Source organism: Brachyistius frenatus, unplaced genomic scaffold (genome assembly GCF_029030835.1).
Source record: "Brachyistius frenatus isolate BFR_SWC_R1_liver_20210118 unplaced genomic scaffold, ASM2903083v1 Contig_102, whole genome shotgun sequence".
In the NCBI taxonomy this organism is placed as follows: Eukaryota; Metazoa; Chordata; class Actinopteri; family Embiotocidae; genus Brachyistius; species Brachyistius frenatus.
The window spans coordinates 552,435-577,432 of record NW_027210701.1 but is presented as its reverse complement, the minus strand read 5'-3'; the positions used below and the strand labels follow the sequence as shown (position 1 = coordinate 577,432).

General features: G+C 44.1%; 1 protein-coding gene across 1 annotated transcript; it reads right to left on the bottom strand.

Annotated features, from left to right (window-relative positions):
- Window positions 1-698: 698 nt before the first annotated feature.
- Window positions 699-20,562, bottom strand: paplna (papilin a, proteoglycan-like sulfated glycoprotein). Its single transcript, XM_069711732.1, has 27 exons — window positions 20,534-20,562; window positions 18,649-18,711; window positions 17,844-17,947; window positions 14,647-14,707; window positions 14,386-14,488; window positions 14,150-14,280; window positions 12,286-12,409; window positions 12,116-12,196; window positions 11,846-12,018; window positions 11,649-11,772; window positions 11,428-11,554; window positions 9,233-9,437; window positions 8,726-8,902; window positions 8,454-8,604; window positions 8,139-8,219; window positions 7,198-7,381; window positions 6,883-6,967; window positions 6,574-6,700; window positions 5,778-6,267; window positions 4,362-4,520; window positions 4,147-4,274; window positions 3,286-3,340; window positions 3,059-3,205; window positions 2,858-2,985; window positions 2,606-2,714; window positions 1,922-2,097; window positions 699-1,313 (listed from the first exon to the last, which is right to left on the bottom strand). Exons 2-27 carry the CDS (start codon window positions 18,697-18,699, stop codon window positions 1,153-1,155), a joined length of 3,642 nt encoding a protein of 1,213 aa, XP_069567833.1. The 5' UTR covers window positions 18,700-18,711; window positions 20,534-20,562; the 3' UTR covers window positions 699-1,152.
- Window positions 20,563-24,998: the final 4,436 nt, after the last annotated feature.

The window sequence follows — 24,998 nt, the reverse complement described above, 5'->3', positions numbered from 1 at the left end:
GATGAAGCGACCCATCGATCATTTGATCAGTTTCACCTGCGGTCTACTTCCGGTGACTAAATGTCATCCGGTGAAAAGAGAAGAAAGAGGAAAACTACGCTGACCTGAAGTCTGACATCAGAGATTCTAAAGAAACAGATGATTCTAAAGAATCTGGAAGAAAACAGTTTGTCCAGTTTGAACTTAAAACCTTCATCCTCACAATTATATTTATATACTGTAATTCTATTAATAGAATATACAATGACACTTGGAGATTGTGAAGTCTTCTGCAGCCTTCAGACTTCATTCGTCTTTTCCTCCGCATCAAGCACTTTTATACGTTTTCGCTGCTTTTATTTGCGCAGGTTGTGTTATGTTGCAAAATAAACTAAATGCATTAAATATTATAATACTGCACTGGTTAAATACAGCACTGTTACTACCTCATTTGCATATATATTTTCATTTTGTTGCAGATATATTTCTATTTTACCTTTAATTCATTTTAGACACATGTATCTTTCTTTATAAAAGACATATTTCTATTTCGTCTTTATTTTATTGCAGATATAATTTCTATCAGATGTTTCATTGCTAAATTAAGAGACTGTAACAGTAAAAAGTTGATTATTGAAGCTGCTGAATGAGAATTTGTCCTGTCGAACGCCCCCTAGTGGAAACATCAAGTACACATACGTCCATCCAGTCAACCCGTTATCAAAATATGATTTTTATTATCAAATAATTACATAAAAATAAACAATATGAAGCAAGAGGAGCTCCTCGTACATCCCAGAACCTGTAGATTAAAAAAGCAGGCGTGGCCACATCAGAACACCAAAACAACACATGACAGGTGACGATTCTCTAAAAAACAGAGAACACGAAGGTCCAGCGTGTGAATAACTTATTTTGAAGACGTCAGAAAGAGTTCGTGGTCGCCTCACATTCAGGGTACGTTTGTTTTACTCAGCAGCAGCTCCCTGAAGGAAGAGCTCTCTGTGCTACTTTACAGACTGAACTACACCTACAGGAAGCCAGAGAAGTCCCTTTTTCTCTTATTGAATCACGTTTCTGCACGACCTGCTTTTGGGTCCTTTTGGCAAACGCAGCAGTTCAGAGTTCCCCCGAGGTTTCAAACACCGTCTCCACCCCGTCGCTCCACGGCCTCTAACCCAGCCGCCCAAACCTGTCGTTCTTCTGTGAGTGGCGGGTGCAGCTGGCGCAGCAGAAGCTGGAGTAGTACGAGTTGGAGCAGAGTCGGGCGTACACGATGAGCTCGCAGTTGGCGAGGTCGGGCAGGTCGACGCACTCCGGCGGCACATCGTCACCTGCAGCGGCAGAATTCACCCCGTTTTAGTCCCCCTATTTACCTCGTGAAGGTGGATTCATATTTATAACACAGCCCGGTTTTATAGGAAATAAATAAAATCAACACTGCAGACTGTTTGTTCACCTGCAGGGCAGAAATATTGGAGCTTTTACAGGTTTTATTAGCCAGAAAAAATTGGTTGCTTTGCTCCCAAATCATTTCCTTCAATTTATAAAAGCTGAAAACAGCCTTCATCACACTGAATACAAACTTGCGGTGACGTAATGATGTTTAGGAGAACTAAAGGTGCTTTTTGTTAAATCTTGCATGTATGATGTGGAAACGGGAACCCTTCAGTGTACAAACAGACTCTGAATAGACTTTTACACGGAGAGTGAGGCGTCCCTTGTCCAGCAATTAAACATTAAAAATCAAAAACATTTAGATATTTACAGATTTTGGACTTTTTAATGCGTGAGAAGATGTCATTTTAGAGATTTAAAAAAAAATTTTTTTTTTACAGATTTTTGAAAACAATCTGTTTCAAGTCTTTATTTCCTCTAAATTCACTGCAGATAAGCTGCTCATTCAACCGGCAGGATGTCCGATCCGGACGCTCGCTCTCACCTTGCTGTGTGTCTTTAATGACCCTCACTTCCGCCGTGGCGCTCACGGAGTAGATGCCCGTGTAAGCGTTGCAGGTGTACGTTCCCTCGTCGGACGGCTTCACGTTGTTCAGGATCAGGCTGCCATCGGACGACAGGAGGACGTTATGTCCGTCGGGACGCACCGGGACGCCGTTTCTACATTGTAAAGAAAACAAGAGAAAAATAGGATCACTCAGCTTTGTGCACCTTTTTCAACTTGTTTTGTAAAATCAAAATCAAGTTTTAAATGAAGCCTTTATTGCCAATCAATTCCTAAATTGATACGCTACACTTTTTTCATGACTCATTTATGGCGACTTCCAGCTGCACCTTCCCTTTTCTTTTTACAGCTGTCAATCATGTAACTGTTTATTTGAAAAATGCTAAAAGTTCATTATTTTTTATGTTTGAGCACAAACCGTCTGAATACCTTTTAAAAAAAAAAACCCAAAAAACCGGATAATTTGACTTTTTGCATCCTGAAAGTGAACTAAAGTCCTTTAAAAAGTGTCACTTCTTTATTTTTTATGTTAAATATCTCATTTTGGTTCAAACTCTGTGACTGTAGCTTCATGTTTTGGCATTGCTTGGACCGTCACTTCAGCATGAGGTCTAAAAAGACATCCTGTTTATTATATTCCAGCTGCATAACTTTAACTTTCACCTGGACCAGCCGATGTTGACGTTGTCCCCCGACACCACGCAGGGCAGCAGAGCCGTGCTGCCTTCAGACACCTGGATGTTGTTGGGAGCTGTGGTGATCTTCAGGTCGGCTAAAAGCCAAAGAAAACACCAGAAAGCATCACTGAAGAAGGCTTCAGGGAGTCTTCACTGACCTCTATTGGCGACTACGTGAAATTACACTATCAAGCGGTCTGGGGATCATAAAGGGCGTCACGAGTTTAATAAAAGTCACCTTGGACTCTGACTTGCAGCTGTCTCTGCTCCAGATGTTGCTGGTTGTAGGCGGTGCACGTGTAGACGCCGGCGTCATCGGACTTCAGTGGGCCGACGATCAGAGTGCCGTCTGAGTGCTGCGTGAACCTGCAGGAGAGCAGTGACGTCAGAGCTGCCGTTCACACTCACAGTGATAACGGGGCTTATAAGTGATGATCACCGGGGGTCGCTGAGGCTCCGTCCATCTTTAGTCCACCGGATGCTGACGGACTGCAGAGCCGACGGAGGGACGATCGTGCACGGCAGTCGCGCAGTTTGTCCGCCGCGCATCTCCACCGAAGACGAGCTCGAGCGTTCAATACTGAACCTGGGGGAAGTTAGAAGAACGTGAAGCTGAAGCTGCAGATAATTTCTTCTTTCACAGCTTTACTGGGGTTTTATTCTTACCTCGGGAACGGGACGTCTCTGGACAGCGAGGTGGGAATCGGCTGAGACGATCCCTCTATGCACACACGCGCGCGCGCACACACACACACACACACACACACACACACACACACACACACACACACACACACACACGAGATTGAACACACACAAAGCGCTTACATAACATGCCATGCATTAAGAGCGGTTAACTTTTCAAGGTCAGCATGTTCTGACACAACCTGTGACATCAGGGCTTCACCTCAACCTCCTCCGCTCTCGTGCGCCGCACTAATTGGGGTTACAGTCGGTCAAGTTTGGACTGAATCTGGGCCCCAATTAGCCGCCCGCACGTCAGGTGAAAGTCGACTCGTGTTTAAAGAAAGTTACAGGAACATGTAGTCTGTATGTTTAAAAAGCTTAAAGTTATCATTTTAGTAAAATGATTAATAGAAACTACAGAAGAAAGTGCTGATAATGACTTTGATGGGTAAAATAAGTACAACTCCGTTTCCCAAAAAGTTGGGACACCGTTTAAAATTTAAATGTGAATATTTTCAAATAACATAAACCTATATTTATTTGAAAATAGACCAAAAACAAACTATCAAATGTTAAAAATGTGAAATTTCATTGGAATTGTATGGCAGCAACAAGTCTCAAAGAAGTTGGGACAGGCTCATGTTTACCACTGTTTTGCAATTCAAAATAAGCACATATTTTTCATAAAACAATAAAATGTCTCAGTTTTAACATTTGATTTGTTTAAATATGAGTTTACATAATCTGCATCCCAAATTTTTTGTAAACTGGATTGTAAACGGGACATCGTTTATACAATTAATCTAATATAGTTTTAGGAATTGTGTTGATTAAATGTACCCGAGACAGACAGGTAGATGTAGCGGTGATCTCTCTCCCGTTCACGAGTGGCGACGCACAAGAACCAGCCGGAGTCCAACTTAGTGAGAGGACCAACTAACAGGGAACCGTTGGGCTGCTGCTGATGCCTGAACGAAACATAAGTAAACAAATAGAGAATGACGGAAAGTGAAATTAAATGTATGTTAAGCCTCTGAGTCTGCGTTTCTGCTGACCTGCGAGTGGACAGAGGGACGCCGTCTCTCCTCCACTCCGCGATGACGGTGGACGACGGCGGAGGGCTGACTCTGCAGGGCAGCACCACCATCTGGCCGACCAGCGCCTCCACCGTGGAGGGGTCGGTCTTATCGATGGTGACTCCTCCCAGGGTCAAACTGAGGAAACACGAGGCAAGGAAAAGACAGGAAGGAAAAGAGAGGACAGGAAGGAAAGGAAAAGGAAATGTGAAAGAAAGAGAATAAAGAGGGAGACGTTTGAAGGGAGGAAGAGAATAAAGTCACTTTATGCTCTACTGTTGGTCACCAAAGCAAGCATAAAGAGCGCCCACAACCTGGCTGCAAGGGTTCATCAGAGAGAGCTCAGAGATAGAAGACATGCAACAAGAGAGGAGACAAATAACACCAGACAGTACAAATAAAAATTTCAAAAAAAAAAAAACACACCATAAAACTCCCCAAAAAGAAACCCAACATAGAGCTAAAACACAAAAGTTGAGGTTTTAGTGACGACACGCATACGACGACATGAAGCATCACAGCAGAACCTTTATTAGTGTTGCTCTAATGACATCTAGGTGAAGAAACACAGACAGGTGGTGGCGACTGACACGGTGAGGTAGCAGACACAAACAACATGAAGTGAAGAGTCCCAGAAACATTTAATAAAAGAGCAGAGACGTCCACGAAGGCTTCGCTGTGACTTGTCCCGACACTTTGTCGAGGTTTTAGAGGAGGAAATGTGAGCAGGCGTGAGAGTCTGTGGAGCTACGAGCTGCGGTGTGTTTTTAGAAAGCAGGAGTTTAGATTATATCGGCATCACAGGAGGAGCAGGAAGCATAAAATAACACGTGAAATATTCTGTGGTGAGGAATCAAAAGCTGGGAGGGGGGTGGTTAACATAACGTTGGGTGCGGTCGGAGGTGGGCAGTGAAGCAGCAGCACCCCCTGGAGGACAACTACACCACTGCATCGAGGTGAGAAGTTAAACCACTGGAGGTCAGAGGTTAAATTAGCTCAAGATTTCATTCTTGACTTTTACAGTTAAAAATCCTTCATAAGAACCTGATTTTCTTGTATCATTTAAAAACATTTGTTTCTATAAATTTGTCAGCGGTGGGAAATATTTAAACACAAAGTACAATACTAAAAAAACAACAAAAAAAAACCCTTGCACATCAGCTTCACGCTCTTTTTTCCGAGGTCGGGTGAACGAGGCACGTGATGAGTCTCTGGACTGATCTCCTTCAGTTCACCGCGGCCCAGCGGGGCCGAGTGGGCCGGGGCTCCGTCAGCAGGGATAAGAAGGCTGTAAACAGCGTTAGGAAGCTGGTGGTGGTTGGTGGGGGCGGAGTGGGGGAGGAGGCGGGGGGTAGAGCTTGTTGCCGTGCTCCCTGGGGTCTTCAGGGGTCTTACCTCGCGGCGGGGCCGGTGTGCTGTGCGGCCGTGTCGGGTGACGGCAGGTGAGGCCGCAGGTGCACTCGGCCTCTGTGGGCGTGTGTGGCGGCGCTCGTGGCCTGTCTGGCGGCGCCGCCGGCCGAGCCGCCCTGGACGGTGAAAATCCTCCCCATGTTGCGTGACCCTCCGGCGGCGGGTCTGGAGCGTCCTCCGGACGAGGAGGTCCCTGCTCCGGCTGTGACGCGTCCTCCAGATGCGGTCCTCCCGGATTCTCTCGGGGACGTCGGTGCCCCGCCGGGCGCCGCGGGCCGCGGGGCCGCCTGGCTGGGAGCGGCCACCTGGCACGCCCTCTGGCACTCAGCCCGGGTCATGAAGTTGTTGCTGTTTCCGTGGCAACCCCCGTACCAGAACTGCGCACACTTGGAGGTGATGACGTCGAAGTGGTAGCGGGACACCCAGCTGCTGCAGGAGCCGGCGCCCCGAGGGAGCGAGCAGATAGAGCGCTCGACTGCAGCAGAGAAACGAGGTGAGGGTCAGCTGGTTTTATCATGAGGAGGGTTTTATATCATTTAACAGCACTTAATGAGGGAACGACAACACATTTATTTTGAACAGAAAACTAATAAAAGAGACGGTTTCTTTTCCCATCAGGCTACCAGACTGTTAACACATTTCTCTGCTTCAGTTGGTATTTTTAGCTCTGCGTCTCCCTGGCGGTGGAACGGAGCATCTCAATGTCCAGCAGGTTAAAGATTATGTTGACATACAGTCGGTCTGTGTGTTATAAAGTATCCGCAGCCTCTCTGTGTCTTACTGTGGTTGGGTGGGTTGGGGCAACCCTCTCCGTTGGGTCCTGCTGCAGTGCTGGTGCGGTCGTAGCAGCAGCCGTAGGTGGTGGTGCGACACCGGACGGCGTTCTCAGTGGGGAGAGACGGAGAAACCTGAGGAGACAGAACGATGCAACAAGACTTTTTGTCGTCGAGTTTTAAGGTTACGATAAACCCATGAACTGCATCCCGGTTACTTTAAATGCTCGTGAAGTACTTGTGTTTTATTCCGGGGCCAACAATATTCACTCTGTCCTCACCAGCTGACATTTAAAGTGTGAGATTTTCATGCTTACAGTGGGTGCCGGGGCCACGTACTCCACGCAGCCCTCCTTGTTGGGGCCCTGAGCCGACGTCACTCTGTCTCGGCAGCAGCCGTAACTGTGACACACAGAACCAGACGTGAGCAGGTACCAACAATGAAACGGTCTGTGCTGAAAAGTTTGGAGCCAAAAATAACAAGAAAACCTTCCAAATGTGACATTTCTAAGAAAACCTCAGTTTCGGGGATCTGGTCAGATTTATGCGTGCAGAGCGGAGTGTGGTCAGCGTGGAGGCGCCCGGACAAAGAACTGTAAACGAGGCCCGGCCACCGTGTAATGACAGGCTACCTGGTCTGGATGCAGGAGGGCTGGACGGTCTGCGGGCAGCCCAGACCCTGGGGGCCCCCGGCTGGCGTGCGTCCGTCTGGGCAGCAGCCGTAACGAGACTGGCTGCAGTGGAGGGCCGGGGCGAAGCCGTGAGGGTCGTGGACCGTGTTCGTCTGGGTCGGATCTCTCGCCTCGGGCCTGCGGGCTGAGATGGGGAGGTGGTGGGGTTGGAGGGGGAAGGGGGGGGGGGATTCACACGTTGAACATGCAAACTGACCCCAACAGGCACGTTCACGCATCGCTCTGCAAGTCTACAAGAGAGTCTATGTCTTTTGTCCACACAGAGCGACAAAAACTTCATAATACCCCCCCCCCGTCCCCTCAAGAAAATATATTTTTTTAATCGGAACAAACAATCTGACGGGACATAAACACAAACCCTAAATTCCTGACCACTGGGATGGCACATGGCGCCGAAACATGCCAGAAGAACTACAGACAGCCAGCGCGAGCACACTTCAGTGCTTCGGAAATATTTTAATCAGGCCAACAATGCCCATGGAGCCCTGAAAACATGTCAATCAGGGCTGGATAATTAGTGCAGGGACAGGGTGGATGGGGAGGGGACGGAGGGGGGAGGGGCGAGGGGTCTGTTGGGGACACGGTGACAGGAGTTATATCAGCAGAGCGGAGGGGACGCGGAGGAGCCGAGAGGCAGAAATTCTTACGCCTACAGTCAGATTTCAGTCCTCCGAAAAACATTTACTTCGGACAAAAACGACCAGCCCGCAGCTTTAAATGTCGATAACTCGTTAAAAACGGGCATCAGTGGTTCATTTCCTTCGTGTCCATCCGTCGCCTCGCACCGAAAACTCTCCGGCCGTGAACTCGCCCATCTTTGTTTTTTTTCACGATAGCGTGAGCGAGGTCGACGCCACCGAGAGAAGTTTAGAGAGAGAAACCTGTCGCGTGATCCGGCACGTCTGGCTGGAAGCCGGTCTGCGCGTTGTCGTGTCCTCGTGGGTCCTGAACGCTCGGCACAACTGCACACACAGCAGATAAAACAAACACAGAGGAGAGTGAGGTTGCATGACTCCGCAGGAGCCTCGCAGTGACAGAAGCTCGTGTCGTTTTTTTTGAGTTCATAGCATCCTCTGTCTTACGGGACGAAATGTCATTACTCGGCAGGATAACGGCAGAGGTGAATTCAAAACGATGCGGTGAAGGTCAGTAGGTGGTCGTCTAACATGCATGCTGTACGCTGCAGAGGGCCTCACCCTGCGGGCTGTAGCAGGGCTGGGAGTTGCAGCGCTCCACCCTGGAGGGTCTGGGCTGGGCGTTACACTGGCCCACCGGGTACAGGTTCCTCTCCCGGTCGGAGCAGATCACCTGGCGCTCTCGTGAGCCAGAGCCGCAGCTCCTGGAGCACTGCAGGTAAAAAAACAAACAAACAAACAAACAAACAAACAAACAAACAAAGGAGACAGATTATCTCCATCAGTCTGTGTCGACTTTGTCCGAGTTTCCAGCTGCGTTGGTCGCGGCTCACCAGTCCCCACTGCCCGACGTTCCAGCTGATCTGTCTCACGCAGGCGGACATCTCGCACGGCTGCGCGGTGAGCGGACGGAGCAGAGTGCTGCAGGACGTCTCCTCCAGCCTCATCCCACCGGACCCCACGCAGGTCACCTCTCTGGTCTGCTCACCGGAGCCGCAGGTCACCGAGCACTGCAAGCACACGCGGGTCACGACATGCGCGGCGGGGATTTCTGGCCTCAGTTGCGTTTCTGACCCGGTTATCAGTTTTAGATTTGGAAGACTTGTTCAATTTAAGTTATTTTCTTTCACTTTGAGCCACAGCAGAATATATTTTTTTTTTATACTTCTTCTGAGATGTCCTTTCTTAAACAGACAGAAGCAAAGTCACAAATCTTATTTCTTGTCTCGTGTGATCCATTTCTGATCCAAATTATTCGTCTGTGTTCATCTTTTTTTTCCACTCTTTTGTTGAAAAACCATTAGAGTCTAATGTTTGTTGTACCAGGTGGTTTCACTCACCGTGCTCCACGCCGTCACGCGGTACTCGGCGCACTTGTGCATGTTGCAGGTCTGCAGAGTGGGCGGAGCTTCGGTGTAGGCGGCGCAGACGGCGTCCTCGACCACGCGGGGCCCCGATGCATCGTGGGAAACGCACTCCACGCGGCGCAGCTGAGAGCCGCCGCCACAGGTGACCGAGCAGGTGTTCCACTCGCCTGTTCTCCAGCTGAGAGACACGAGAGACAGGGGTCAGAGGTCAGCGTCTCTACTGCGTCGGTAGTATTATATACTGGACTCTATACACATCTGTAGTGCAGAGACGACTGATGGAAGGAGGTTCATTCCAAAATCTGAACATAAAAACTGTTTTTTGGATTTTACTGTTTGAATTTGGAGCTAAACTTTCAAATGTCCAACTTAAACTGAGATGTAGACATTTCTAAAACTTAATTGATACTTAATTTGGGTACATTTGTGGACATTTCTTTTTAGGTGAGAATTCTTGGCTTGTGAAACATTTTACATTCGTTCATAAGAGTTTAAACAATAATTCTATAGTTCATCTGTCACCTAGTTCATCAATAAATATGTCAAATAAGAGAGAAAAATGTTGATCACAGTTTCCCAGAACACAAAATCAAACTTAAATTGCTCAACAGATTTTTAGCAGAGAATTTAAAGGATATTGAGGGTAACCCTAATTATCAATTATTACATTGAAGTAAAGTAAATGATTACATCAATAAAAATAGGTAATTTTGCTTATCAATTATGCTTATCAATAGAAATAGGTAATAAGCATAATTAAGCAAAGTAAGAAGAAAACAATAAATTATAGACAAGACTACAAAAAACTAGTAGGAACAATAAAATACTAACATGGAGATAAGGCAGAAATAAAATCGGTTAAAACTGTTTTAAGTTTGGGCAGTGAGGTTGACAGTCATGGATTTAAATTGACCATGAAGTGGCCGGGAATTGATTTGAACAATTACAAATTACAAATATAGAATCCTAAAATCTGAGTGACCAGGACAGAAAATAATCAGCATTTCTGCTTGATAAAGGACTTTAAATGATTAAATGATGATGTTTATTCTCAATATTTGTGCAGATTCGTTTTTAAGTCAATCAACATATTAAATAATTTGTTTTTTTGGGGGGGTCTAAACTTAAAATATACATACATCAGTTTTGGAATGAAACTCCTTTAAATGCAGGATTTTTAACAAAGTTTATCCTCGACAGCTACAAAACTACTCGACGCACAGACACGTTGACATCACATTGATTCAGAGATCAGACAACATTAATACTGAAAATCAGAGTTTCATCACCTCCCAGGTTAGTTTACGCAGACACTAATTACTACAAGCACTAATGATTGTAAAGTAGAACGACAACCGGCAGGTAACATTTCATTTACCATCTACTGCTTCTCTGCTCTCCATCTGTTACAGCCGAGGGATCACGAGAGGGAGGGGAGGTGGGGAAACATCTCAGGTTTCCGAGCAGCAGCAGCATCAAAGACAACAAGCAGGAAATACCAGAGAGTCAATGACTGAAGCCGCGGCTCTTTACTACCACGCTGCTGCTGCTGCTGCTGCTGCTTCCCACTCAGACGGACACAATCACCCCCGACTCCCCCCCGCAGGACGGGCTTTAAACTACGAGCTACACAGCGGCTACGCTAACGGACAGAGACACAGAGGTTAACAGGCAGCAGCCCGGCTCAGAGACCAGGTACAGGTGAGGTCTCTCAGCTGGACCGTTGCCCCACGAGAAGGAACAGGCTTCACTCTAAACACAGACGCTAAAGTCAAACACATCCAAAAGGGGAGAGATTGAGATTTTTACCAAATGTATTGTTTCCGTGTGCCAAAACGAATGGATATTTATTTGATTTGATTTGATTTATTTAAAAAAAAATGATTCAAATGAACTGTGAATTTTCAGGACTAATAATTTGGATCTCCCCTCTCGTGTTTGCAGCCACCTGAGGCTTCATCCTGAGTTACCTGAACACATAGCCCCTGGGTGTCTCTGAGGATCTCCACAACTGTGGTGGATACAGGTACGCCATCCTTTCAGACAGTCACAGCACACCAACAACAGTCAACAAGCTGCTCGGGCACTTTTTTTTTACTCATTTTAAAACGGAATATAAAAGTTAACTCGCTGCCCGCGGGACGTTCTGCCGGTGAAGCACTGTTTACCTGTTTATCTGAGGACACTGGTGGGGGTTGCATGTGCGGTTGGTCTGCGGCCTCGGCAGAGACGCACACAGATAGTCGGGGTAGGCTTCGTTATCGATGCTGCAGAAGACCAGGCGAGACTGGTAGCCTGACGGAGGGCGAGACGGAGAACCGAGTGTTTGTTTTACCAGAGCAGAGAAGAGGAACACGAGGGTTTCAGAGGACCGGTTCCGAGGCCTCACCTGATCCACACTCTTTGCTGCAGGCCGACCAGGATCCGAAGCTCCAGTAGTATCCCTCCCTGGAGCGTCCGTTCGGCAGGTAGTACTCGAACTCCACCCCCTGGTTGGGCTCCTGGCTGATCAGCTGAGAGGATGAACAGGACGTTAGAGGTTTGAAGTTGAGGTATGAAAGATAAAAAGTCATTTCTGATGTCTACCTCCACAACGAGCGGTTCGGTGATGGGACCGCGGCCGATGATGGTCTCCGGGACGTTGTCTCCCTCGGCGCCTCGCTGGTAGTACAGCATGGTGCCACCGATGGGCGTCGCCCTGGAGAACTCGATTACCCAATGGCCATTGAGGTAGTACTCTCCACGCAGGTTCTTGATAGCTGGTCATGATTCACAGTTAAAAAGTTTTGTGAGAGATGATCGACAAACAAATCTAAACTTCATCTTCTGATCTTTGAAAGCAGAACAGAAACCCACCCAGGTAGTTGCGTGTGGCGACGGTCTCTCTGATGCTGATGGTGGTCGCCCCGACGGGGATGATGAACATCTGGTTGTAGCCTGAGGATGAAAAAGGGACGTAAACACGGGCTGAGGACACACTTCCTGCTTCCTGGTCCCTCCAAGGTAAACGTTGAGCAGCGTCTTACCGGTCGTCAGGTCGCGGACGTTGAAGCTGTTCTTGACGCGATAGCAGGACTGACCGTTCCCCCCACATTGCAGGCAGGGGTCCTCCTGCTGAGGAGACTCCAGCATGTTGTCGCAGCCCAGACGCTGACGGAGGGAAAAGAGGGGAATCATTTCATAAACAGAACATTGACATTTCACCTTGAACTTGGATTCTTCCAGTCAATGATCAGCTGCGTGTTTCTTCGGAGAGATATTCAGTGATGCTCTGAAAGCTGTTAGGAAAGTTTTTCCGTCACTTATTTCAATTTAAATCACTGAAACGGCTTCCTGTGTGTCAAAGGATCGATTTATAAATCCCATCGCTCGTCTGTAAAACTGTAAATGGTTTCAGATTAACGTTACGAAGCAGCCAGACCACTCGGGTCATCGGGGGACGAGTTCACTCTTGTGTTCCCAGAATCCAAACAAAGTACGGTGAAGCAGGTTTTGGTTTGGGAACGAGCTTCCTGAGATCTGCTTGTTTAAATCAGGACTTAAAAAAAAAAAAAATGGAGGCTTTCTAATAAACGTTTTAACATTTTAAATGCGATGTTAAATTCTTCTAGATATCTTATTTTTAATGGGTTTCTATGCCTCTGCGAAGCACTTTGAGCTGCATTGTGTCTGAATGATTCTTTCTAAATGAACTTGCCTTTTAAAATTTTAGCTATATTAAATGTGATCACAAACTATGAGCAATCAAACGTTCTTTATTCTTAATGGATGATGATACTGGCCTGAATGCTGATTCCTTATAACGACAGTATATTTTGACATTTTAACGTGTAATTCCACTGAGATAAAAACTTTAAAATGATTGTTGTTCCACAAAAAGCAATGACTATCAATAAAAATTCAAAACTGCTCATAAAAAAAAAACTTTACAAAGCTGCAAAAAGCAGCAGCAGTCCATCATAGATTGGCAGGTTGAAGAGCCAAACCTGATTTTACCAGAGTGCGAGAGAGTAAATGTGATGAGAGGCCACAAGGTTTCTGTTCTGTTTTTAGATAACCAGAGGAACAATAAGGTTTTAAAATAAGACGTGAGAAGAGATTTCTGACAGGGGAGGAGGCGATGGAGACGATAAACAGGCGAGGTGTTTCATGAGGAAACCGGTTGACGGGTCGAGGCAGTAATTACGGGAGAGGCGCAGGAGAAGGGATGAAGTGTTTGACGTGAGCACAGAGTGAAACTAATCTCTGATCCTGCTGATTGTGTCCTCTCTGATTAATGAGGTGAGGCTGTGAGCACAGAGTCCCAGTACAGATAAGAGATGAGAGATTTTGCTGCCCTGACTTTGATTTACTAAAAAAAAAAAAATAATAATCATGCACTTGCAGATTAATCAGCTTCATCTGCAACTCGGATGACTTAAATGAACTTCTACAGCTCTGCAGCTCCTTTCAGTATTTAGTGGATGTTACAGTGCACATATGATTATTTTAAGCATTTACACCTGTTATTGCACAGACATGTTGACCTCTAGATTTGATCTGACTGATCTCTCTCCAGATTTTAGATCTCGCTTTAACACGCATTTTCTTGTCCAGATCAGACATCCAGATACAGATCAGACGTTAACATCAGTGATTCCCCTGCAGGTAGGAGCTGAGGAGACATCAACAGAGGCATGTTGGGACTATAAATCTCTCTTAAAGTAGCACATCTGAAGTTGCAGCACTTTGTTTGATTATGGGGTTAAAACGAGCCGCAAGCTTTCATGTAGCCGTTTCTGTGTGATATACAAATGCAGCTTTTTTCATTTTTGCCCCTTTAAAGTCTCTGACAGAAATCCTTATTAAGCTCTTTTTCTGCGTGTGTTTTTTTTTCCCAGTGCGTCCTACCTTGCAGACTCCCTCCACACAGATGTCCCTGCGTCCTGGGTGACACGGCGTACCATCAACCACGGCGCTGCGCTGGCGGTAGAAGAAGTTCTCTCCTCTTGGCATGCAGTTCAGCTCACAGGGGTTCTCAGCTGGCAGAGAGATTCAAGTTTCATTTCGCATCTTAGAAATAATTTGAAAAAATCATCATAATAATAATAATAATAATAATAATAATAACTTCTCGGGATTCTGACCTCCGTAATACGGGAGCCACTTGTAGCGTTTCCCCTGGAAGTCGGTCCCGTCGAACTGGGAGCACTGCTCTTCACGGAAGTCCCTGGATCCCTCTGGACAGTCCTGAGTGGGGACAATGGTAAGCAGCACAGAGGTCAAAGGTCAGCAAACTATAGCTGGCTTTAAAGCAGAGTGAAATATCCAACAAGAGGAGAGTGAAAAGGAAAGAGTCTTTCTCCGCAGATGACGCTGTGATTTATGTTGATGTTGGTTTTGTTCACCTGGATGTTGCAGGAGCGGTGTGACTTGTCTGGTCCCACACAGTTGTGTCCTCTGTCCGTCCTACGTGTGCACAAAAGGACACATGGATAGGAGACACTGTTAGTGAATGTTTTTTATAAATTAACGCCGATGTATTTCATATATTGATCCTCTCAATTTCATAGGGGCACGTGTGTGATTTTACATTTGAAATAAGGTTTGAAAAGAAGGATGGACATCGGAGTCCAACTCTTTCAAACTTCATACTTCCAACTTGACTTTGTGTTAAAAGCCTCAAGCTGAGGGACAAGACGATGTCCTCCAGACCCACAGACACGAGCCCATTTTAAACAGAGATCCTGTAATACTGCTGTAAAGACGACCTGTCATTAAATATCTGGAAATCATTTTTTGGGTTCAAACAGGAATTTCTGTCTCGTAGCTGCCTTTCCAGATTTTAGAAAAGCGTCTGTCCTGCGGTGTTGAAGTAGAGATAAAAATCAAAAAGTGGGACATCGTCTCGTTATGTGGGAAACAAACAAGAGACGAAAGTGCTGTGCGAAGAGGGGTCAAAGGTCAGATTTGGAAACAAAATACATTTGCATATTCATGGAATCTTCAACGAGGAAAAAAGGAGTAATGTCAATTTAAGAAGTTTAATGAGATAATTATATCAGAGACTCATCATCGTTCCAAGAAGAGTCGTTTTATACGTCTTAATACATGTCTGAGAGTAAACTCATCTTTAAGTGTAAAGTTTCCTCTCTCAACCACAACTTGTACTCTCAAATTTCCAATTTCCAAACCTTAAAACTTGTTTCCTCATTGTGGGACAGAAACCGTTAACGACCGGATGCAGTGAACGTATGCAAATACATCTCAGACAGAAATAACAAGTTTCAGGTCTAAAATTAAGCGACATTCCTCTTTAATCTCTACCCGTAAAAAAAAGCAACACAGCTGAACCCAAAACTTTGCACTAACACACGCGTCGGTGAACTGAGGCAGCCGATTGTTTTTGCCGCCCTCCTTCCCAGCCATGTTCATACCTCATGATTAAGTCACCTTTAAAAGTACCTGCCCTTAAGCTTTAAATCTAGACGAGCTGCTCTCAGCACGCCTCGAACACGTCCAAACTCACAACAACGTTTCACTGGAATACGGAGAATTAAACATCTGCTGTGTCAGGACTTTCAGTTTTAAATGATGCATAATAGAAATGTTGAAATAGTTCACATGAAATTGATATTGATTATAGCCTGTTATATACTAAAATGAGTGCATGTTGAAATGGGAGTTCCTGTAAAAACACACAGTGATTCAAGGCGTGAAATCACAGTGTTTAAAAGGTGCGATTCAGGCAAACAGAGCAGACAAGATATGACAGAGTTCACCTGACTCGTCAGCAGTGGGCGGGGCTTCTTCTCTATTATTCATCATTCAGATAAAGAGGAGAAACTAACAGAAAGTCTGAGTCACTCACTGACTGCACGGACATGTTGGAGTCGTCTAAACATCGACGGGACTCACTTTATTCTGCACAGACGAATCAATGTTTAATGTGGGGAAACTGCATTTTCCTACAGTTTGCAGTCACATAAATGCAACAGAATATCCCACAAAGTGAAAGAGAAAAGTGTTTAGACATGTTACAGCTCATTACGGGCCTGTTCTGCCTGGTGGCAATCTTTCTTCAAAAATGAAACCAACATGTTCTTTTTATAAAGTTATTTGTCCATTACCGAGACGCGCCTTCGTTCTGCTGAACATTTATCAGCTGTAAAAGATGACACGTTTGTCTTAGTATCAAGACAGATTACAGGTTCAGGAGAAATCTGCTTTGAAAGTACTGCACTCATGTTCTGCAAGTACAATTTAAGGCTACATTACTTCATATTTCTATTCCAATACATTTTTAAAAGATTAGAGTTTACTTCACAGATTCAGATTTGACATTTAAACACACATTTCAGGATTAAAAGTACATAGCTAAAGATGAAACCTGCTGTTTACGCCTGTGTTGATTTGAGGCCTTTCAGAAAACAGCAGCATCAGATGTCTACGAGTTGTAAGCTGGTGCACCAGAGGACGATTTTACCTTTAAACTTCTAAGATTGTTAAATTTAATTCTTTGAAAAAAAGTCCCAAATTGTATGAATTCAGATTATTGCAATGGTGATAGTCATAATAGGAGGTGTTATGTTTTCAGGTCAATATTTAATGTCTTCAAATTTGGAACAGATGTTCACTTGATCCCAAGGATGAAGTGATTTTAAGGGTCAAAGGTCACTCTGACCTCACAAAACACATTTTTGGCCTTCACTCAAGAATTCATGCGCTTATTATGACTTCAGTTTCACACAAATGTCTAACAGGATGATATTTCATGTTCAAAATGTCGAAGGTCAACGTCACATTTTTACTTACCACAAGGCGGCAAAATTTAAAGAGAAGCCAGAGAAAGTGATAAAAATGACGTACGTCGTACAACTTTGTTTTTCATCTTTCTTTGTCCCGTTAATCTCATGACCGCTCAGATTCATCTTGTGACCCTTTGAAGAGGGCGTGAACCAAGGTTGGGAACCACTGAAACCCACCTTGACGACTGTAATATATGATTTTAAGTACATTTAGGGGATGATACTGAAGTAGGATTTTGTAAGACGGGTTTTACTTGTGATAGAGTTTTTGTGTGTTAAAGACAAACACCATTTCCGACCTGATGAATGCAAGATTGATTGACGTGTTACATGATGCAACACGCCAACCAGACTCCAAGAATAAAAGCCATTAACACAACATTTACAGAGAAAGCTGCCATCTGAAGTAAACATGACTCCGTCTTGATGTAGTCTGATGTCAGAGAACCCAAAACTATATTTAGCAAAATGCTCCTTTAAAGAACAGAAAATTATGAACTGATGCTGATTTTAAAAACCACCTCTGAATTCCTAAAAATAAAGGTTCTGATTCCTCTTCGGCAGCCAGCAGGCAACACCCAACACGGGCCTGCTTTTAATGTGAAAGGGCCCCTCCCTGCAGTGTGCTCTGGATGGAAGACAAGCCCACGTCCTTGTGACTTCAAGGCATTCTTTTACAATCGAGAGACAGTCTATCCCCACCAACCTCACAATTAACTTTATTCACACAGGAAAGAGAAACCTGAGTGTGTGTGTGTGTGTGTGTGCGCGCACGCGCACAGGTGCATCAGGTGTACCTGAGTGTGATACAGCGTCTGGTTCTCATGGTCACGCCGCTGCCGCAGCTGCGACTGCATTCTCCGTACGGACCCCACGCATCCCAATAATCCACACTGGGCACCTGCACGCAAAAAAAACATCATTGTGATGTAAATCTGTGCTGCTACAACCAGATCTAACTCAGCAAACTTCACCTGCAGAGGAGGATCATGGGATATAATCAAAAACTCTTGAGGTAGGGCAGTTTTGCCCCCCAAAAAATCTGACATAGTCTCTTGTTAAATATAGAAATTTAAGGTCAGCTGTGATCTCACTGAATGTTTTGGGACGTTACAGATAAGAGACCCAGAGAAAATACAGACGTTATTTTAAAATATTTTCGTATCGAGTCTTTTGTGTTGCTCTTTATTGAATTTAACTTAATCCTGAAACATTTTCAGGATGCTGGGACCACCTACTAGACACAAACATGAAATAAACTCATTTGTTTTCGCAAAATGTCACTTTTTTGCAGTTATACTTGTTCTTGTGTTGCGTCAACAAAATACTATATTCTGATTTTTATTTATTTCCTGGAATAATTCGGTCTATGAAGCATCAGAAACCAATGAAAAATTGACAATTTTCACATTTTTGAATCAGTAAACACCAGAAAAAATGAGGTAAACAACGACTACAAACGAAAAAGATTTATCGAGCTGATCTTTGCTGCGCTACGTTACACCTGAACTGCTGGATGAACTGCACTGATTTACAGAAGAGGGAAAGGAAAGTTTAGGACTTGACTTTGCGAGTGTGTATTATTTAAGAGTGGGAGTTTACCGAGAACGCTGGAGCCAGGAGCAGCGGAAGGATCACCAGAGGAAGGAGCATCTTCACTGTTACCTGGAAGACAGACAAACACATCCAGAGTTAGTCACTGTGACTAATGAAGGCGATTACACCACGTCTTGGGAAAGGAGCCAGGACGATGGCAACTCGCACACAGGAAAAACGAGAACCCCGAGGAAACAGTTTTGGCCGACAGTCTAACCTCCTAAAACGTTCGCTGATCATCAAACTCGTAAATAAATAATGCAGCTGCTTCTTCTGTGGTTTGGTTTGCAGCAACAGACCACAGCACATGACGAGCTATAATCTGTGGACGAGTAATGTCTGCTTCAGATAAAAACCACACGATGCTGTGTTTATGTGGCTGTTTTCAGAGTGGGAAATATACGTTTTGGGGGATTTTTTGACTGAAACAATCAGTGAAATAATCAATAAATGTCTATGTATTTTGATATGTGCAGATTTTTAAAGTCTTCTCTGAGTTTTTGGGCTTGGGGTGACACAAAACAACAAATTTAAAGATATCACAAACCAAATTTGCAGGCCTAAAGCATTCTAAAAGATCTAATTGGAAGCAGATAATAATATTTAATGATGTAAAGGACTTCCGTTAGTTATTGAAAACTCATCTCTGTGAAGAAGAAGCTCCCTGTGAGATCTCCAACACTTTAAACACCAGCCTTATCGTTTCCTTCTGCTGTCTCATCACTTAATTGCTTAACCGAGCTAAAAATGTCTCCTTTGTTGCACCAGGAGAGGCTGTTTGTTTGTTTGTTGTTTCCTGGTCAAATGGCGGATTTCCTGCCCCCTCGGAGAGACAGAAGGGGGTCGCTAGTGGTGCCAAACCTCCGCCACCCCCACATCCCGCGCAGCGACCAGGCGACAAGTCACTGGGATGGGAGGACAGGGAGTCGTCCCGCCTGTCCCAAACACACAGACACTCGTAACTGAGCAACGTGATGGTGTAATTGTCATGGGAGGTGGTGTGAGACAGTTCTGTCTGGACCTGCTGCAGTCACTCAAACACTCTGAACAACTGAGTAAAATTATTTCATGACTCATCGATTCATGTGTTCACCGTTTTTCACTAATCAGTTAATAATGAAGTCAATAACATGAAAATAAAGAAAGTAGTCCCAGGCGGTGCTTTTAATTCTCTTGTTTTGTCTGCGGCAAACTAAAAAAACATTTAAATAAAGAGTAAAGCAGCAAACCCAAAGAAAAACGGGTGAATATATATATATATATAATTCATTATATATCCACCAATACGTTGATTAATCAGCTAATTATTTCAGGAGAATTGACCTAAAATGATGGTTCAGATATAGGCTAAGTGTTTTGAAATGAAACCCAGGATGTATGGCTTAAAAAAAAAAAAAAAAAAAAATGCTCCTCAACAACACAGCTACTAAAAAAGTTAATATTTGCTGACATTGATCCCACAACCAGCCCCTGATCAATCCAGAAATTCCCTGATATTTCCTGCATCACTGTCTTTTTTATTGAACTAGGGTCGCGCAGCCTTCAGCTTCTGACCATTACACGCTTTTATGCAATCAAATGATCAATTATTAGTCAGCCAGAGAGGGGAAGTATGTGTCCTGTGTCCTCCAGCATGTCTGCATCACCTGGTCAGCCTGTAAAATGATCGATGACTCTTCATGAAAGACCGACTGTTTCCCTTTAAATCTACACGATTACTTTATTTCTTGTAATAGAAATAGTTCAATGAGTCTAAAACAATTTACTTCTTCCAGATTAAAACTTGTTTTTATCTCCTCTAATAATACACATTTCCCTCCTTCTAACTCAAAACACTCTGAGTTTGTCTTCAAAGATTTTCCCTAGAAGACACCTTGAATCAGGTACTCACCCTGTTGACTGGTCGTAAACGCGGTTTCTTGGAGTCCCGAACCGCCTGGACCTTTCAGGACGCACCGAGCCGACCAGCTGCTTCCTCTCCGGAGCTTTGACTTCTTGAGGATGCGTCTAAAAAAGAGGCGCAGTGTGTCCTGGATATATGAGGAGGGTTATCTGGCTGGAAACCCCTTTGTGTGTGTGTGTGTGTGTGTGTGTGTGTGTGTGTCTCTCTCCCTCTCCAACAGGAAGAAGAAGAAGAAGAAGAAGGAGAAGAAGAAGAAGAAGAGAAAGTCCTCGTTGGTTAAACCTCCTCCGCGGCGTCATCAGCGCGCTTTTTAACCAGCAGCCCACTTGCAGCCCCTCCTGACGGACACGCGCACTCTGTAATTTCAGACTGTAAAAATAACAGTTAATCAGCGTGTTCGTTTGTTGTGAGCTGCCCATAAGCACAGATGAGGACTCTGAGAAAACTTTATTCCCACTTTGCTGCGTTACTTTCATGCTCTCCCACGGCGCGTGTAATACCAGGCTATTCATCCAGTCCTCCCGCTAATGGGAAGACTGGTGAACAATTTATAGCTGGAAATGGGTCCCGAATGGTGCCTTACTTTGTGTGTTCACTAGTGTGGTGGTTTGACCTTTAACATTTTCTTTACTTCTGACCACATTGAAGGCCAGTAAAGCAGTAAAGTCTTGAGGGGTGAAACCTTTTGACAGAATACCGAAATTACCATATAAAGCCTTGTTATTATACTGAATAATAAAATAGTTCATGTTTTAGGGCATGTTGTAAACAAACAGTCTAGAGCTTCCACTGGTTTTCCAAAAAGTCATTCTCAGATAAAGGAATGGTCAGTATGTTATGCTTAATCTTGCAGAGAATTAACAGAAATCCTTTCAAAATCCAATCGCAGAAAATCCTTCTTTAAAAATCGTGTTAATTAGCAAGTCTCTTAAAATTAGGAAGTGCTATATCTAAATACTATGGAGCCAAAACATAAAATTAGGTTTAAAACCAAAGTAAATTAGTCCCTATAGTTTATCTTTAATTTTGCATGTAGTACACCCGTCAATCCACTAGAGGATGACGTGTCAGTGTCAGGGTTTGCCTCACCTAGGTGTATGAAGTACACACAAGAATGACTCGCTCGAAAAAGCTAGACATATGTGAGAGGTTATTTTTCTAAACACAAAAGTGTTAAATTTCATGCTTAATTACAGAGATAGGTTGGGTGGTTGGATGGAAAAAACCAAGCTGAAACCAACCGAGTTCGGTCGTCGCCATCTTCCTATTTTGGAGCAGGAAGTGACCATACTTGGACGAGCAGGGATCTGACTGATCTGATTGGAAACCTGACATACTTTGCTCCGCCCCCGTGACAGAAACCTGACTGCACCACAGGCCTGTCAGTCAAAGACACGCCCCCAAAAACAGATCTCACAGCTTATTTTCTAATTAATGACGGATTATTTGCAGATGGACTTCCAGAAAACTAACAAGGAGTGACTTTAGCTAACAACACCGAGATAACATTTTATTGACTTAGAATTTTTTGAGAGAAGTTGAATGGGAGTCTATGGAGCCGGAGACTTTTAGGAGCCGACCTCTAGTGGCACTCGGTGGTATTGCAGCTGAAGGCACTTCTGCATCGACCTCATTTTTCAGACTCGGAAGCTACGAACACTTTTAGATACAATTAGTGTTCCAGGGCCATATTAAAAAAGACCCCTAGTGGCCCTCGGTGGTAATGCATTTAAGGCACTGCTGCATTGTCTTCAATTGTCAGACCCGAAAGCTACGTCCGCTTTCACAGTCTATTGATAGAACCCAGGACTTTCACCCAAGAGACCAGAATTTGAGTCTAAAAAAATTATGCAGATTTCTTTAAAGAAATCTTTTCCTACCCGAGTGGTTTTTAGTGCTGAACCCAAACCATGTGTTTTGATTTTTCCCTAAACCTAAATCACATGGTTTTCTACGTCTTGTCGAGGCAAAACGTGACACTGACACAGCTGTGGTGGACTGCCGGTTGTATTCCACTTTTGGCGTCATGCTGGGTCACATTTTGTGCTTTCAATAATTCAAAAGACCGATCTCAAGCCAAACAAAAACACAAACATAAAGTCTCGTGGAGGAATTTGACATTTTAAATTCCTTATCATCCCAAACATGCTTAAAAAACAACACACACAGAAATGTTATTATTTTGGGTTTTAAAGAAGAAACCGCCACAGAAGACAACTAACGCTGTGTTTAAACATATGTTTACCAAAAAGAATGTCTTCCTCTCCCTTCTTCTCTCTGTTGGGGGTGAGGCTTTTCCAAACCTCCCAACTGGCCTCTGAAAATAAACATCTAAAATTACATAGTAATGGCTTTATGTAAAAATACATCTTGGGTGTAATGTATATTTGTCCCAAGCCAACTTTCTAGTTTACATCCTTTCTTCGGTGCCCTGCAGAGAGGGTGTGTTCACACCCGGAGAGCCAGTGTGGCCCCAAGACCTTCCTCACATGTAAATAAACCAAATAAAAAACATTTTAACAACAAATATGCCACAAAAAAGGCCATTAAAGCCACATGTTTGTTTATCTGCTCACACTGAAAGATTGTTTTACATGTCGGAGCCAGACTGAGTGACTCCCAGAAGGAATCATTAGAATGTGCAGAATGTGTAATAACGGCGTCGGTCCACGGCGGTAAACATATTAGTTTCACAATAACGACTCGCAGATTGAGAGACGCCGACACCTTTCTTGGCCGAGGAAAAGATAACGATTTGGATTCAAAAAAGTACGTTAGTCGATTAAATAATGTTACGTACGTGCATCAGGTAAGTTAATTACGTTACTTAAGTTTACTTGTATTAGGTTACCTAAAATAAACCAAGCGGTGACCTCCAGGGCTGAAAAATGAAGGAATTGCTACAAACGTAAATCCCTTGAACGGCCACTTGAGCGAGTCTCTTCCCACCAAGCGGCAACCAACCGTGACGTCACCGGTCGGTTTGTGAACTGCAGTTCTGAAGCTTCGAGTTCGGTATTTCGGCCGTTCCAATCTTTCTATTTTGGAGCCAGAAGTGACCATATTTGGACAAGCTGGGGAGGAATGAGGGGCGGATCTTCAAGGACACTACGCCCCGCCCACCTATAGCGGAAATTATTTTCAGATGGACCACCAGAAGGAGGAAATTTAGCAAATGACACCATAAAATGTTTGGACTTTGTAATTCATGAGAGAATTTGAATAGGAGTCCATGGAGTGAGAGGTTTTCATTTAGCGAGCCCCTGGTGGCCCTCAGTGGTGTTGCACTTGAAGGGACTTCCACACTGGGCTCATTTGTTAAACTCAGAAGCTACATCCACTTTTTATAAACAGTCTATGGTGCCCACAGACCCTCCATATTAAAAATATATAAAATAATAAACATGTTTATATCCTGGTCTCTATAGCTGATGTTCCCGTTGATGACAAATGTAGAAACTTCAAATCGTATGGCTTCATCCGACTCGCCTCAGGCTACGTCCAGTCTATATGCAGTCCAGGAAATAAACCCAGCCAGTATTTTTTACTTTCTAAAGGGTTCAAAACTCCGTGTTTGATCCATCCATCTACCTTCTGACCACTCTTTATACTATGTCACATAAGTCCTAGTGAAGGAGGGGGGATCCTCAAACCAAAATACAAACAAGGCATCAGCCTCATGTCAGTCGAAGCGCCATTTAAGTTCAACGGACCATCAAAAAGACACCAAACTCCATCCTGCTGTCCCGTCATAACCTCTTCACCGTCTAGTTATTGCTCCACCAAAAAGCACAGCCTCTGCTCGTGCAGCAGTAATTCAACGTACACTGCAGCATGTTTTCTATACGGTCCTTAAGGCTGATTATATCCTATTACCACTATAGTATGAGGCAGTGGTTGAAAGCAGCAATAACATCCTGGAAAAATGGTAGGTTAGAATTGAATTGTATTGAAAAGGTTTAAAAATGACACAAAGTGGTTTGTTTTTAGGAAATAAAAGCACCAAAAGGAAAAGAACTCAATGCAGTTTTATTTTATACCTGAATCTGAACTCCATGATACTTACATGATTTTGGGACATTTTAGTCTTTTAAAATCATATTTTAGGAGAAGATTACTTACTCAAATCTGTAGAGGATTACAGTAGTCACTTCTCAGCATTCAGTATATTTAATTTTATTTAGTTAATCTGCTGTCGGTGACCAAATCTGTCAAAACATGGACATTTAAAACCCTTCAGGATGAAACCTGTTTGTTTTGGTGACCCAAATACCTTTTCCTGCCACTAATGTAGGATAAAACCTTTACTTTTTAACCCATCAGTGTTTTAGTACACTCGTATACCGCCCACAAAATACATCTACTAATGTTCAAAGTTACAGTTGCGATTGGAAATAACTGGAGTTGGTGTTTGGAACTGAATGTAACCGAACATCCGAACCAATCAGCCGGT

Coding starts and splice junctions, on each gene's coding strand:
- paplna (XM_069711732.1), bottom strand. CDS start 18,699: ATGCTCCTTCCTCTGGTGATCCTTCCGCTGCTCCTGGCTCCAGCGTTC. Junction 4,275..4,361: donor GTCCCTCTGTCCACTCGCAG/GTCAGCAGAAAC, acceptor TGTTTCGTTCAG/GCATCAGCAGCAGCCCAACG. Junction 1,314..1,921: donor CATTAAAGACACACAGCAAG/GTGAGAGCGAGC, acceptor CTGCCGCTGCAG/GTGACGATGTGCCGCCGGAG.